At 33.3% G+C, this 15,425-nt stretch overlaps 1 protein-coding gene across 1 annotated transcript; it reads left to right on the plus strand.

Moving 5' to 3' along the window:
• Positions 1-8,043: 8,043 nt before the first annotated feature.
• Positions 8,044-8,768, plus strand: LOC126688673 (early nodulin-75-like). Its single transcript, XM_050383448.1, has one exon. It carries the CDS (start codon positions 8,082-8,084, stop codon positions 8,610-8,612), a length of 531 nt encoding a protein of 176 aa, XP_050239405.1. The 5' UTR covers positions 8,044-8,081; the 3' UTR covers positions 8,613-8,768.
• Positions 8,769-15,425: the final 6,657 nt, after the last annotated feature.

The raw sequence follows: 15,425 nt of genomic DNA on the forward strand, positions 1-15,425 counted from the left end.
TTGGATGGTTCAAAACAACAAGACTTCTTGGCCTTTTATAACGAATACTAGAGCCTATTACGTCAGATCCTTCGTCATTCAGCACTTAAAATATACCCTATCATAGAAGCAGTTCAAAATCGATATCATCTCTTCTTGTTTATTCAATTATTAATTTCTGGAGGTCCATATAGAGTTCAAATGTTTGACAATGTACCAAGGTTACTCCTGGTGAAGGCTAGTGACATGTAACGAATTTTGCTCTTATGCTTTCCATGCAACCATATCCCATAACATGCAATCTTAGAATCTTTTCACTTAACGCATAGTTCCTCGATTTTCTTACTTTGATTTTTTATACGCTAAACATATATATCATTCCCATAGAAACGAAAAAAATCCATATATTGGTCATGTAATATCTATGAAGCACGGGTGCGTTTCGGGACTCGGGTGTGGGTGCGGGGGCGGGTGCGGGACTCGGCAATTTTTGAAAAAGTAGGGTGCGGGTGCGGCAGGACTCGGCGATTAAAAAATTATTAAAAATATTTTTATTTATATTTTCTATATATTTTTACTATTAAAATATTCTTAAAAAACACATTAATATACTTGATTCATAAAACAAAGAAAGAAGAAGGCAAAAAACACATCTGAGATTAGAATTTCGGCTGCTCCGGCAAGTTTTAAGGCCAATTTCGGCCGATTTTGGCCGTTTTCGGCCGTTTCCGGCCTGTTTCGGCCGTATCGGTAGCCGGCCGATACGACCCGATACGGCCCGATTCTGGCCGAATCAGCCCGATTCGGCGCGAATCGAAGCCGATTCGGCGCGAATCGAAGCCGATTCGGCGCGAATCGAGCCGCGTCGGCGCGAATCCAGCCGATTCGGCTCGAATCCGAGAAAAAAAAAAAAAAAAAAAAAAAAAACTCAGACGCGGCCGGACTCGCGGTCAACCGCGTCGGACGCCGCGTCCCGCGTCGCGCCGCGTCGGACTCGGGTGCGCCACCCTCCCAGCCGCGTCCGTGCTTTCTAGTGTAATATGCATGTGGTCCACATCAAGACCTAACAGCAGGAAATGTAAGAAAAATACAAAAATAGTTGAATTTATCAGAAGGGTCATAGGTTTATATGATATATCGATGATTTTTTTTAGGGTGCGGTGGAGAAGCAAACCCGTTATACATGACACATAATATGGGAAGGGTTTTAATTGTTTCACACCCCTTTGTACACTGTTGGTACAAATTATATATTTTTGTGGGTTAACTATAGACATACTTGAAAAAAAGTGAATTTCTTATTTGATATCGCAGTTATTGTATTTGTGGAATATATATTGATAACATGAAACAGTAATTTCCAATATAAGTGTATGTGTCGTTGGGCTGCAAGCTCATTGAGGGCTTTATGAATTTTCCACTTCTATTATTATCATCATTTTTTTATCACATGGGATTAGAGTCCGATGATAACGCACAGTTTTTACCAACTTTCCAAAAATTCAATAAAAGTGCACAATGGTGTTTCTCCGATTCACACTTAGGATGGCGACTTTATTAATTACTACACATATTGCACCAGTGGTTAGAAGAAAGATGGAAACAAAACAATTCATGTGATTACTATACACCAACCAGTCAAACCTACTATAATTTTCATACTACTGGCCATCGCCAGCTGGGCTTAGTGAATTGATAAGTGTTAACCTTCAGTAGTTTATAAAGAAAATTAGAATAATCTAATGGGAGCAGAAATTAGAGTTTAAACTATCATATAAAATATGTAGACACATGTATAAATAAAAAATATAAAATAAAAAAAAGATAATGTAATGAGTACGTTAATGAAGGCAAATAATTATCTATTCACAAATGAGGGTGAAGTGTTGAAATTACAGGCACACCAACCACGAAAATTTCTTAGATAGTTTGCGAACAATGCTCCTTCCTCTCACATCAAGGGTGGGCATCACATATGGGTCCCGCCATGAGACCCACCCCTTCTGCGAGAGAAGAGCATTGGTAGTACCTAAATATTTTCCATTGATCACAAGGTTGGTAACAAGTTCAATTTCAAAAAAAAGATCATTAATTATGCACAAATGAGTATGAATCGTTGGGATTCGCTAGTTATAATTTTACAAAAGAAAATCCTTCATGAAAGGAATGGTTCTTTTACTTTAAGTGAGTGTTTCGATCCATGACGCGTTTTTTTTTTTTTTATTATTATTATTTTTTTAAGCGCTTATAAACAGTAACATCACATGAATTCATTGTATAGGAAACAAAATACACTGTTCATGGGTTCCACGACACTATTCACACATTTAAAAATTATTTTGTTACAGTGTTTTCAGTTTTCAGTTTCAGCAAAAATAAGTTGTATCCAAACAAACTCTAAGTGCCTAGATTTTGGACTTTTTTTGAGTATGAGCAAATCAATTACGTTAGATTGTAAGAAAGACACACTTAAAAGTACAGCTAATTTGAATTACCAATTTAAGAAACGGTTAGAAAATAATGTCTAGCTAGGAAGAGAAACACCTCTACCTTAGGAATTATCCTCATTTTTTTTAAAGGGGCTATTGTCTGGGGCTAATGCGTTAATTGGATGCTCAAATTGTAGTAGGTAATGGGCTAATGGGCCTTCAAGGAACTACTCTTTGTCACTGCAAAAATTAACTGTCATTGTTGTCTTTCATGTATTGGTCCCAATTTTCATTAGGTAATGAGTCGTCATATATGCCCTTGATTTATTATTATTATTATTATTATTATTATTATTATTATTATTATTTATGTGTGTTTTTGTTGTTTGTAAAGTTTGTCCACTCTAATAATGCGTGCTGAAATTCACAAAGAAGAAAATAAAAGAAATTAAGTTGTCATTCATAATAAAATCTATATAAGAAGGATCTCTGTTATATAGCTTGGATACATATACTAAATTAAACTTAGCATCCGTTTGGGTATTAGTACCACACAAATTTTAATAGCTTATTTGTATAGTATTTTTCAAAAGATCTTCTTTTTTTTTTAATGATTTTATGCAAAATATGTGACAAAAAGCTAAAGTTAGCTTACTTTCAAAAAAGATAATTTTGTTTATGAATTGTTTTTTTTTTTTTTTTTTTTAAAGTTTAGACAAAGCAAAAAGCATAAAGTTAAAGGTTTTGTGCCAAACAGACATTTAATTTACCAACTAACTGCCTAATATCTGTTCTAATAATGTGACTAATTTGAAAGCAAGGAAATTGAATTGACCTTCCTTAAGGTTTACTGAAATCACACTAACCTCCCCATCTTGGTTCAAATTGTACATAGACCTCCTTTACTTTTTAAAATGAACGAAACTCACCTCCTTTGCACATTAACACCATTAGATTTAGTAATAGAAATGGATAGATTTGTGCTATGTACACATCTTCACGAGCCTACTTACACGGGTTAAACTAGCAAAATTGAGTAAGGTAAGTTTTTGACAGAAATTAGTACAGAGCCAATCTCACATCGCTTGGAAATGGCCATGCACCCCCCTTAACACTATAAAAGGCCTCCTAGGCTTTTTTCCAAAACACACTGAAATCACTAGAAAACTAGTGATTCAAGAAGAATTTCTTTTTCTTAAAAAAAAAAAAAAAAAAAAAAAAAAACACCTTCAAACTCAAAGTTTTCTTAGCAGTGACCATTTTTTGGTCTAAGCCCCTTAGTAAAACATTTACTAACCCTCTGAGTTTTTTTTTTGATAGATTGACCGAGGGGAGTGATCAAAACCAAGCTTTAACCTTCTTTTCTCTTGTTTTATTTTCATGTTTATTTCTTGCTTTATTTTACTACTTTAGGTTTTTGCTTTCCTAGGTTAGTAGCATGCTAGGTTAAATTTATTTTTTGTTTGTTGTATGTTAGTTCTGGGTCGGGTTGGATATGCAGGTTCATCCCAGTTTATGAAGCTCCACAAGCTTGCATACACATGCAAGTTCACCCAGAAGAATTAACATTCGTTTGTTTGCTGTTTTCAACCTTTTTAGTTAGTTTAGATGCATGCTTAGGCTTCTATTTATACTTAGTAACATGTGTATTAGTCCCCGCTTTTTTTGAAATGTGTTTATTTTCTTTGTTTGTATAGTTGAATGATTAGGGTTTTGAATATGCTTTAATGAGCACATAAACATGCATAATCACATGTCATGCATCTGAATACGTGGTGTTGTGGTGATGTAGTGAGGTAAGTGCATGCATATGAGTATGAACATGCATATTTGTTTGAGATGAACATGTGATGTATGTGATGGACTTGTTGAATATGAGTTGGATGTGATATTATGAGATGACTATAATAAGTAGGTATGACTGCTGGCTTGGAAGAGATGATATGAGATGTGATGTTATGTGATGTACGCTAGGTTAAGATACATTGCTTGGATATTTAGAACTAGTTTGTGTGTGCTTGTGTGTATTGAGGATAGCCTACTAGAGGATTTCTTAATAAAACTAGGATGTGAAATACAATGAGTGGAAGTCGGCTTACGAGCTAGGGGAGATTGGGTGCCTAAAGCCTTCTCATCCCCGTACCTTAACTCTGGACCTAGAATCTGGATATACAAAGCCCTATGCAAGGTGCCCAGTTGGTTCCTGGACCAAAATCAAGTGACAACTCTAAAACCCTTCACCTTTAGTCTATTCAGCTAAGGCGTATTCCCTAGAGAAGTTCAAAGAGCACGTGACGCAAACTGAATGTTGGAAAAGTTTAAGGTCATTGATTGTAATATGACTTTGATCGATTAAATCCATGTTGGATGAGTGTAGTAGAGAATTTTTCAAACCATTGTTTGGATTCTTGTTTAAAGCATTACTAGGATTTTTTAAGCTTGTATACTTAATGCTCTCTGTTACTGCGAAAACCTAGAGGAAGTGTCATGTAAACCTCTTCATAAAGGTCACCATGAAGGAATACATTAATAACATCCAATTGGATGAGATACCATTGGTTCCCAACAGTTAATTCCAATAAGCATCAAACTATATCAGATTTAGTTACTAGTGAAAAAATTCTCATACTAGTCTGACCTCTCATGTTAAGTGTACCCTTTTGCCATCAATCAAGCCTTATACCTTTCAAGACTGTCATATCTACATTGTATTTCAATTTGTAGACCCATTTGCATCGAATTGAATGGTTACCAACAATGAGAGATGTGATAATCCAAGTATTATTTATCCCTAATTCTCAAATCTCAATATCAATGGCAACCCTCCAATTAGCTCCTTTCATTTTTAATTGAGAATTAAAATTAATTCTTTGAGATATTTTGATATTTAGTTTTTGAATAGTGAATTCTTTGGATGCATGGAATATGAAGGGCCGCAATTGAGATACATGATAACATGTCAATCTTAAGAGAACTTAGAATCTTTACGAGAATGATGCAAATGTGACTTTTTTTTTTTTCAACGTGTATATAGTAAACGACTCAACTCATTGAGAATAATAGTACGAGGAAGCATAACTCCATGTCAATAATCATACCCTTAAATAGACATTTTTCGGTTCAAAATCGATAGCTTTTCCCTCAGTATTCAATTATTTGAGTTCAAAAGTTTGACAATGTACCAAGGCTAGAAGAAGAAGAAGAAGAAGAAGAAGAAGAAGAAGAAAGAAAGAAAGAAAGAAATATGTGCTAATAGTGGCCAGTACTATATATTCAATTAATGGTTTTCATAGACTTCACTGAGCCAGTTGTACTATATATTCAATTAAAATAGGTATGCATTATAGAGTTCAGTCAGTCACATGACTTGTTTTCATCCCTCTTCTAACCACCGCTGGTTTGATGTCTCTAGTAATAAAGTTGTTGTGCTAATAGTGTGTTTGGATATCACTTATTTTGTTGAAAACTGAAAACACTGTAGTAAAATAATTTTTAAATGTGTGAATAGTACTGTAGGACCCAATTTTAAAGTTTTTTTTTTAATAAAGTACTTGCGGTCCCATGAATGGTGCATGAGACCCACTGAAAAAGCATAATTTTGATGAAAAAGCACTATAGCCACCTCTGAAAACGTGAAACACTATTCTAAAAAAAAAAAAAAAAAAAAAAAAAAAAAAAAAAAAAAAAAAAAAAAGTGAAACGTAGACTTAGTTTCAGCACTATCCAAACGAAGGCTAAATGAACGTTTGGATGTAGCTGAAATGATTTTTTAGCTGCGTCCAGCATCTATCAATGGATCTATGCACTGTTTACAGGACCTACAAATCTTTTTTTTTCAGTAAAACTTTCATTAAAAATGGATCCCACAGCACTATTCACACATTTAAAAATTATTTTGTTATAGTATTTTTAGTTTTCAGTTTTTAATAATAAGCAGTATCTAAATAGACTCTATGTGAGAAATTGAGAAACCCATGGTAAACTTTTTGTAGTGTCATTGGAATGTAGCTCAAACTGTATTTATCGTGCCGACATGTATTTAAATATATATATATTTTTTGTTTTATGGGATGTATTTAAATATCTTATCTACGCACGATGTGGGACTTCAATGCCATATTGCCATGTGATAAAAAATGATGATTAATAATAGAACTAAAAAAATTCATAAAAGCTTCGCTAGGCGTGTGGCCCATGGGACCAACCACTAACTTTTTTTAATTTTTAATTTTTAATTTTTAATTATTATTATTTAATAATTATGAGAGAAGATATTTGGGGCTATTTGGTAGAAGAGTTTGAATAATGTTGTTTGTAGTTTTTTGAAATACGTATGGGTGAAAAAGTGAATGAAAATGTGCGTAATGTTGTATAAAACTGAAAATTAGTTTTTTGAAAACTCTACCAAACGGGACCTTGATCATTGAGTGTGTATTTGTTTGAAGGTGAAATAGAGTGGATAAAAAACTGTGCAGAGAAAATAGAAATGAAAACTTTTTTTGGAGTTTGTTTGGTTGGATAAAGGGAAAGGAAAATAAATAGTGGGGTCTAGGTGTTTTCTCCTTGGGCCCTTTAAAAAAATTTCTCCTTATAATGGGGAGAAAACTGGGAGGGGGAAGCTCAAAAAATACCCCTCACCTTCAATGTCTTGGCCTTTTTTTTTATTTGATTTATTCTGGATGTGTTTGCTTTCTTCTTCTTCTTTTTGGTGATCATATATTTATTTTCTCATTAATTTTGGTTGGTTTTTGTTTTTATTCTTTTTTTTTTTAGAAAACAGTTTTGGGCTAATTTCTTATGCTATTTTTATTTTTATTTTTAACTTTAATAAAGTGTTGATCTATACACAATTTTTTAAAAAGTATAATGTGTTACTTTTTGTTTTATTTAATAAGGACATGATGGTAAATTTATACAAATTTTATTTTTAACCAAACAAAAAAATTTTCTATCCCTACACTTTTCCTCCCTCCCAACCAAATACATATGAGGAAAACTAAAATTTTTTCTGTTTTCCTACCTTTTCATTATTTCTTAATTTTTTATCTTCTCACTTTTCTATTATCCTAATTGCACATATCCTAATATTTCCGGAATATTACACAAAATACTAGTTGCGATATGAGACACTTGACAACACCAACCCTTTTTCCAAAATTTTTATATACATGGATTCGACTGTTTTTTTTTACTACTTTGCGCTAAGGTGTTTATGTGGACCACGTACGTATTACGGACCAATATATAGATATTTTTCCTTTCGGTGGGAATGATATCCATGTATAGGATAGGGTATAAAAAATCTAAGTAGGAAAATTGGGTACGTAACTGAGCTTAAACTTAAAAGATTCAAGGATTGCATGCAAAGAGATCGCTGCATCAGCATGGAAAGCAAAGAGATAAATTCGTTTATGTTACTAGCCTTCACCAGGAACAAAGTAACATGCATTGCACATTGTCAAACTTTTGAACTCAGTAGGACCCAACTGGACCCCCTCCCCTGACATGAATAATTGCACATTCAAGAAGAAAAGATATCCATTTTGAACTGTACGTGTCTATGGTAGGGTATGTTTTACATGCTTAATGACGTATGATCTGACGAAATAGGCTCTAATATCCCTTATAAAAGGCCAAGAAGTATTGCTGTTTTGAACCATCCAGAGACCAAAGATGACTACCAGCAAATACTTTCTAGTGTTGCTCCTTGGAGTGGTGCTTCTAAGCACTGCCTCAATGGCTGATCACCATGAGTCTCCCAAATATGAGCGCAAACCTCCTAAGGGAGAAAAGCCACCCCCAAAACACAAGCCACCAACTCCACTCGACAGGGAAGAGAAGCCATTCCCAGAACACAAACCACCAAGCCGAGGTAATGAACCTCCAAAGGGTAGGGGAGAGAAGCCACCACCACATGATCATCACCCTGGACACCTTCTATTGGAGTCTTCTTCCATTGATGGCAAACCTCCTCCCAAGGGAGCAAAGCCACCACCAAAACATAAGCCACCAACCCCAGTTGAAGACGGAGAGAGAAAACCATTCCCAGAACACAAGCCACCAAAGGGTAAAGGAGAGAAGCCGCCACCAAAACACAAGCCACCAACCCCACTTGAAGATGGAGAGAGAAAACCATTCCCAGAACACAAGCCACCAAAGGGTAAAGGAGAGAAGCCACCACACAAACCACCAACTGCCAACTGAATGCATAGCTAAATGTTTAGAAAATAAGAGCTACAACTTATGTTATCTTTCATGTCAGTCACTGTTCTATACGTGGAACAGTTACTAGTAGCAGTGAGCTATGTTCATGTTGTGTACTCTACCCGTTTTAGTGTATGTAGTTTGCTCTGTTGCTTATGCTTCCTGGTACTACTATCTCAATGAGTTGATCGAATCGTTTTCTATCTTACATAGAAGAACAAAAAGTCACGTTTAATTTGCATTATATATTCTCGTAAAGATTCTAACTTTTCTTAATATATTGACATCTTATCACATATCTCAATCGGGACCCGTGATTCTCATCCAAGGAAATTGAGATTTTTTTTTTTTTTTTTTTTTTTTTTGATGTTGGAAATTAAGATTTTACGAATATTATTCTCAGCAGAACAAAAAGCACCAAAAGTGTATTTCCTAGGACACCCTCCTACGGTTGATGCCGAAGACTCGCACGAGCCGACTGGGTACGTTAAAGAATTTTGGTCGAAATTTAACTAAGACAATTTATTGCTAACCAAAATTTGTGAGAGTTATAGTATCTCATCATTGGGTCTAGTGGGGTACTCTATGTGGACACCAGATTTTTGGGACCCACTTGCCTACCCCAACTTTTTCTGTATATTAAGAGAGGGACGTGTGTGTATTGGCGACACTAGGATGATTTATGTTTATTTAATTTTTAATCTAAGAGTAGACACTATCTATTGGTTTTTTAAGTGTATGATTGATCATCTAAAATCTAATTTATTTTAATTACTTAATTAACAAAAGAATACAACATCTATTCAAACGATAATACCAAATTTTAATTTAAGTAATTGCGGACAAAGGCCTTTTACACAAGTTGAAGAATGAACTAAAATTACTTGGTGGTATTATATTTATGTTACAAAGTTTCAGAACGAAAGTAGGAATTAAGTATTAGTAATATACTTTTTTTTTTTTTTTTTTTTTTTTTTTTTGTTGGGGTTAGTCATCATGGTGGCATGGTGTATATGGTTTAATAGGAATGCAATGAGACAAGGTAAAACATGACAGTCAGCGGCTGAAATTTTGCGGAAGGCCAAGTACTTATTGGAGGAGTTTCAAATGGCTAACTTCAAGATGGCTTGCCATGAAACGAGTGATATATATATATATAGACAGTGGATACCCCCAACCCAATCTTGGTATAAGACTAATAATGATGGGCTACTTTTTTTAATACACAGTTTGCAGGAGTTGGGGTTATTATTCGAGATTACAAAGGGCAAGTAGAGGCAGCCCTAAGCAAAAACTTACCAACCCCACTGGGTCCTATGGAGATTGAAGCAAAAGCATTGGAGGAAGGGGTTCTTTTTGCTTGGGACATAGGGGTATGAGATGTGGTGCTTGAGAATGACCCCAAGATAGTTTTTGATGTGTTAATTGGAACTAGTGAAGCTCCAATTGCTATTGACAACATTATCAGCGAGATTAGAGCAAAATTGCAAAATTTTAGATATGTGAAAATTTCCATGTTAAGTGAGATGGCAATTGTCCAGCTCACCTTTTGGCATAGTATGCCAAATATTTAGATAGTTATCAAACTTGGATAAAGGAAAACCCTAATATGGTTGAGTCAACTTTAGCTCATGATGTATTATATTTATCTTCTTCTTAATAAAGTTATGGTATTTTTATAAACAAAAACAGTATTAGTAATATACTTTATTAGTTTAAGAATAGATAGTTTTTAGAGATAAAAAAGGAAATTTGCAATTTCTTATTTTGAACGAAATAACTTTGTGGAATTTTGAGCAAAGACGCTTGTTGTTGTAACCAATGAGAGAGAGAGGATATACGCTTTGGAATTAGGTTACATGTGGGTCTAGATGAAAACTAATAAGTGGTTGGCTACATCAACATTTTGTAAAAATGTTATAAAATAGTTTGTACCTATAACATTACTCTTGTCTTTAGAATTGTTGGGTTATGATAGCTTGATTCCGGTTAATAAATTCAATTACCCATATTAATTAATTAGGTTCAATTGCATGCAAATCATGAAGGCACCAAAAAATCACCAAAAATACTAAATGCAGTGAAAAATAAATTTTACACGATGATTTGTTGACAAATGAGGAAAACCTCGCAAGGCAAAAATCCCACCGGGTGATTTTAAGGTCACCACTCCCAATAATCCACTAATCAGCAATCAAACGGTTATAAGTATAAAAAATCTTACCAACTACCTTAGCCTATTCCAAAATACCAACCTATAGTTAAACCTTTACTCCAATACCTAATTGAACTTGATCTTGTAATAACTTTTTTTCTCTTGATGCACAAACCTCTAATTTGTGACTAACATTTTGCGTGGATCTCAACACGTGACTAACTCCAGCAACTTGAAGAGATGTTGTTGGCTGCAAAGTGTTTCACCTGATCAACAATGAAGATCTAGAAGTACTTGGTTATAAAACCCTATGGCGTACAAACGCAGTAGCTTCTCACAGAAAAAATAAGTCTCTTGGTCTCTATATCCATATGTGACGGCTTTCAAAAATAAGCCTTATATATGTCTAGGTTTGTGAGAAAATAAACCCTAACCAATTACATAAGCTGGAACGAATTTCTGATCTAGAAAACTGAAAATCGTAAGTCTCAATAGATCGAGCTACTGTCGAGCTCTCTATTGAGCTTCACATTGAGTCTCGATAGCAGGCATCTGTCGAGCTATCTGTCGAGGCTTAATGAACAGTTTCTCTTCACTTGTTTCTTAGACCAATCTTCATGTTTTTAATACTTGATTTGAACAAACATGTTTCTTGAAGAACTAAACCTATCTTAGATCTATCCAATTACAAGTAAAATGCATTTTGTCAAAAGATTAGTCAATTATAATAAAATATGATCCTAACAAGAATAATGTCAGAGATACAAATTATTTTACAAAATTTTTACAAAGTACTGATGTGGTAAGAGATTATTGGTAAATAAAAAAATGATATTAATGGTGGGTTTAGATGAAAACTAATAAGGGGTTAGCTACATCAACATTTTGTAAAAATGTTGTAAAATTGTTTGTACCTGTAGCATTACTCTTATCTTTAGAATAATATTAGATATACAAATTATTTTACAAATTTTTTTTTCAAAGTGTCGATGTTGTGAGTGATTATTGGTAAATGAAATATAATATTAATGGTGGGCTTAGATAAAAACTAATAATAGGTTGACCACATCAACATTTTGTAAAAATGTTGTAAAATAGTTTGTGCCTATAGCATTACTCTTATCTTTAAGTAGTACTACGACCACAAATTATTTTGCAACACTTTCACAAACTGTTGATGTATCCAACTTCTTATTGGTTTTCATCTAGACCTATCATTAACATCATTTTTTCATTTACCAATAACCACTCATTATATTAGCAGTTTGTAAAAATTTTTGAATCTCTAGTATTACTCTTTATCTTTTTTAACTGTTAGATATTTTATAAATTTATGCTATAAAAAATACGTAACTCTTTCAAATACCGTTCTATATATACACTATATTATATATTTATACGATAAAAAACAGTGAAATTAGAAAGCTCCGACCTACACTGGAAATTTAAGAATAATCAAATTGATAAATCACTTCACTTATGTAAAAGTAAGAAGTCTTGGAATGGCGCCCATGAGTCATGAGTGGCATGGTTGCAGTAACTACGGCTTACTCAACGTTTAGGAATTCAACTAATGGCATTAGTATAGTTTCCCTCATATTCTATTGACAAATGGACAGAAACAGTGAAGGCCAAGTAAGCTTATCTGCACAACAATTTCATAACTTTTGTTTTCATAATTTGCTGAAGTTGAAATTTGTGGTTGGTGTAACATCATTTCAACACAAGCTCATTACGAATATTAGTTTTATTATATACTAATAAGAACATGCCACTTCAATGGATTAAAAATATTGCGGTTTTTTTTTTTTTTTTTGTGGTACCAAAGTCCAAACGTATTTTTGGTCTTGTTTGAGTTTGAGAATGTGTTTCTCCATAAACTAATTGGGGAAAGGCTACTTGTCAATTCTTTGGCCAAAAATCCTAAAAGTGAGAATTTTGCGAACGTGATACGAACAATATTTTTAGACTTATTTTTCGTTGTGGGATATAACTCTAGCCAAAATGATAATTGGACTTTGTTTCTTGCTAATGTGATTGTGAACCATAGTTAATCCTTAATTAAAGTGGACCTTTAGGCTATTCAAATTGTATAAGTTGTTTAGAACCGCATCCATGTTCAACAGGTCTCCCTGTTTCTACCTATTTATTGTCTGAAACCGATTTTATCAAAATAGGCTCCACCTCTGTTAAAATATGATCCCGACACACTTCCTTAAAAATAAAATCCCTACTTGACATAAATTTACCTTCTAAAGTCTACAAACAACAGTAGTAAGTGACTTTAAGAATGCTTCACATAATAACTCGGATCTAATTAATTATTTGCACTTGCTTTCAACTTCATAAATTTTACTATAAATTCATTTTTATATTAGAAGAAAGGTTGCATACAAATTTTGTTATAGTCAATGACTACAACGGCTACTAAAAAAAAATTAACATAGACTACATATTTTGAAAATATTAACTGTTGAAATGTATGCTCTTTATATTCGTAATACGCATGTCAAATTTCGTGTTAATTGAATGTTATTTATTATTTGATCTATAAATTTATTTTTATGCATAATTTTAGCCTACAAAAATTTGAGATTAAACATTTGATTAATACCATAACTATTGATTTTTTTTATTTTCTTTAAATTTTGTAAGAATGAAGAATATATAAAAAAATGTTATCCTCCAATTGTTGATTTTTCAAAATTCACATCCAATAAAAATATATTAAATGGAGTTATAACCAATAGGCACAACCAACTTTATAGCCGAACTTTCTCCTTTCTACTATTACCATTATTTTTTTATATGATTTAGTTTTAGATCATCAAGCCATAAAAATTACTACTTGTTTGAGTTGATGTAATAAATTTGAATAATAATTTTGTGTTTATCAAATGATTAATTAAATAGTAATATCACTTTTTTTTTCTTTTTTCTTTCTTTTTTGGGTTAAAAGTAACATAACCTTCTCTCTCTTAGTCAAAGACCATTAAGTGTGTTGGGTTCTAAGACTTTAGGTTTAAATATATTAGAACTTCATTTTGTAATGTTGGCAAACCATGATCAAAATGTTTAGTCTTGTTTTAAACTTGCTCAAAGTATGTTTATGTGTAAAGTTGGAATCGAGTGTACTGTAGGATTTATTGTGTAAATCCACTTGGCTCAATCGATCGAGAATTAGACTTGATCGATCGAAGTTCATGTAGATTATTTTTCTGCAGAAATTTCCAACTCAACCCAAGCTTGTTTAACGTGTAAGGTTTTATGTTTTGCCTTAAGTATAAAAGGAAAAACCCTAGCCACGTTTTATAGTTGTTTTTCTTTTTTTGAGAAACACGTTTTATAGTTGTTGTTTATGCTGTGTATGTGAATCTCTTGTGAGATCTAGAAGTGTTTGCCTTCACATATACTTAGGGTTATCAAGAATCAAGATTATGTCAAGAACTTGATGATCTGTTCGGTTGCTGCATAAAGAGCTTAAAAATACACAAGTGGGAGTACTTGTGCTTACTGTGAATCTAAGAGAGAAGTAATTCGTGGACTCGGAGTTATCATGGAGTCATGGTAGTAAGTTTTCTACTCAAGGTAGCAATAGAATGTTAGTGTTCTAAGTTCTATTATTTAAACTTCAATTCGTGGATTTGTTTTTTACTTTGAGGATAGCTAGGTTAAATCTTCCCCAAGTTTTTTACTCGTTTGGTTTTCTTGGGTCATCATATCATTGTGTTCTTTATATTTCCGTTGCTTTACATGATATGATTGTTTTTTTTTTTTTTTTTAACCTAGATTTGAATAATAAATCTAAGTATTCACTTGGTTTAATTAATTAGATTAAACAATCTAGTTTTATAGGGGTCTAAAAACGTACAAGTGGTATCAGAGCAGGTTAGCTCTATTTTTCTAGATCCTTTGATCTAAGAGTTTATTCTTGACCCCTATTATCATGGAGCACGGTCACTCTCTTGTGATCCCACCTCACTTTGATGGGAACAACTATACTTATTGAAAAGTAATGATAAAAGCATTCCTGAAATTTATTGATGAGAGAGTTTGGAACTCCGTTGAATACGGATGGGAGAAGCCCACTACTCCAGTTAGTGAGTGGCAAACTTCTCAGAAAGAAGCAGCTGCTTTTAATAGCAAAGTTATGAATGTTATTGTTAATGCTGTTTCTATAAATGAATTCAAGAGAATCTTAAATGTTGAGGTTGTTCACACTGCTTGGAATATTCTCCATATTATGCATGAAGGCACAAAGACAGTTAAGATTAACAAACTGCAGCATTTAACTACTAGATTTGAAAGTATTAGAATGTTTGATAATGAATGTTTTAATGAATTCTATGCTAAACTGAATGATATTGTTAACTCTGCTTATAACTGAGGTGAAATCTATGATCAATCTAAAATTGTTAGGAAGATACTTAGATTCTTGACTGAGGACTTTAGACCCAAATTGACTGACATTACTGAAAGTAAGGATGTGGATTCCATCTCTGTTGATGATCTTATAGGATCTCTTCAGTCCTATGAGTTGGACTTACCTAAGACAAGCAAATCCAAATCAATGGCTTTTAAGTCTGTTAATGATGTTGATGTGAATGGATTTGATAATGAGTTCTTTGCTATAGAGATTGCTTACCTTGCCAAGAACT

Source organism: Quercus robur, chromosome 6 (genome assembly GCF_932294415.1).
Source record: "Quercus robur chromosome 6, dhQueRobu3.1, whole genome shotgun sequence".
Taxonomy (NCBI): Eukaryota; Viridiplantae; Streptophyta; class Magnoliopsida; order Fagales; family Fagaceae; genus Quercus; species Quercus robur.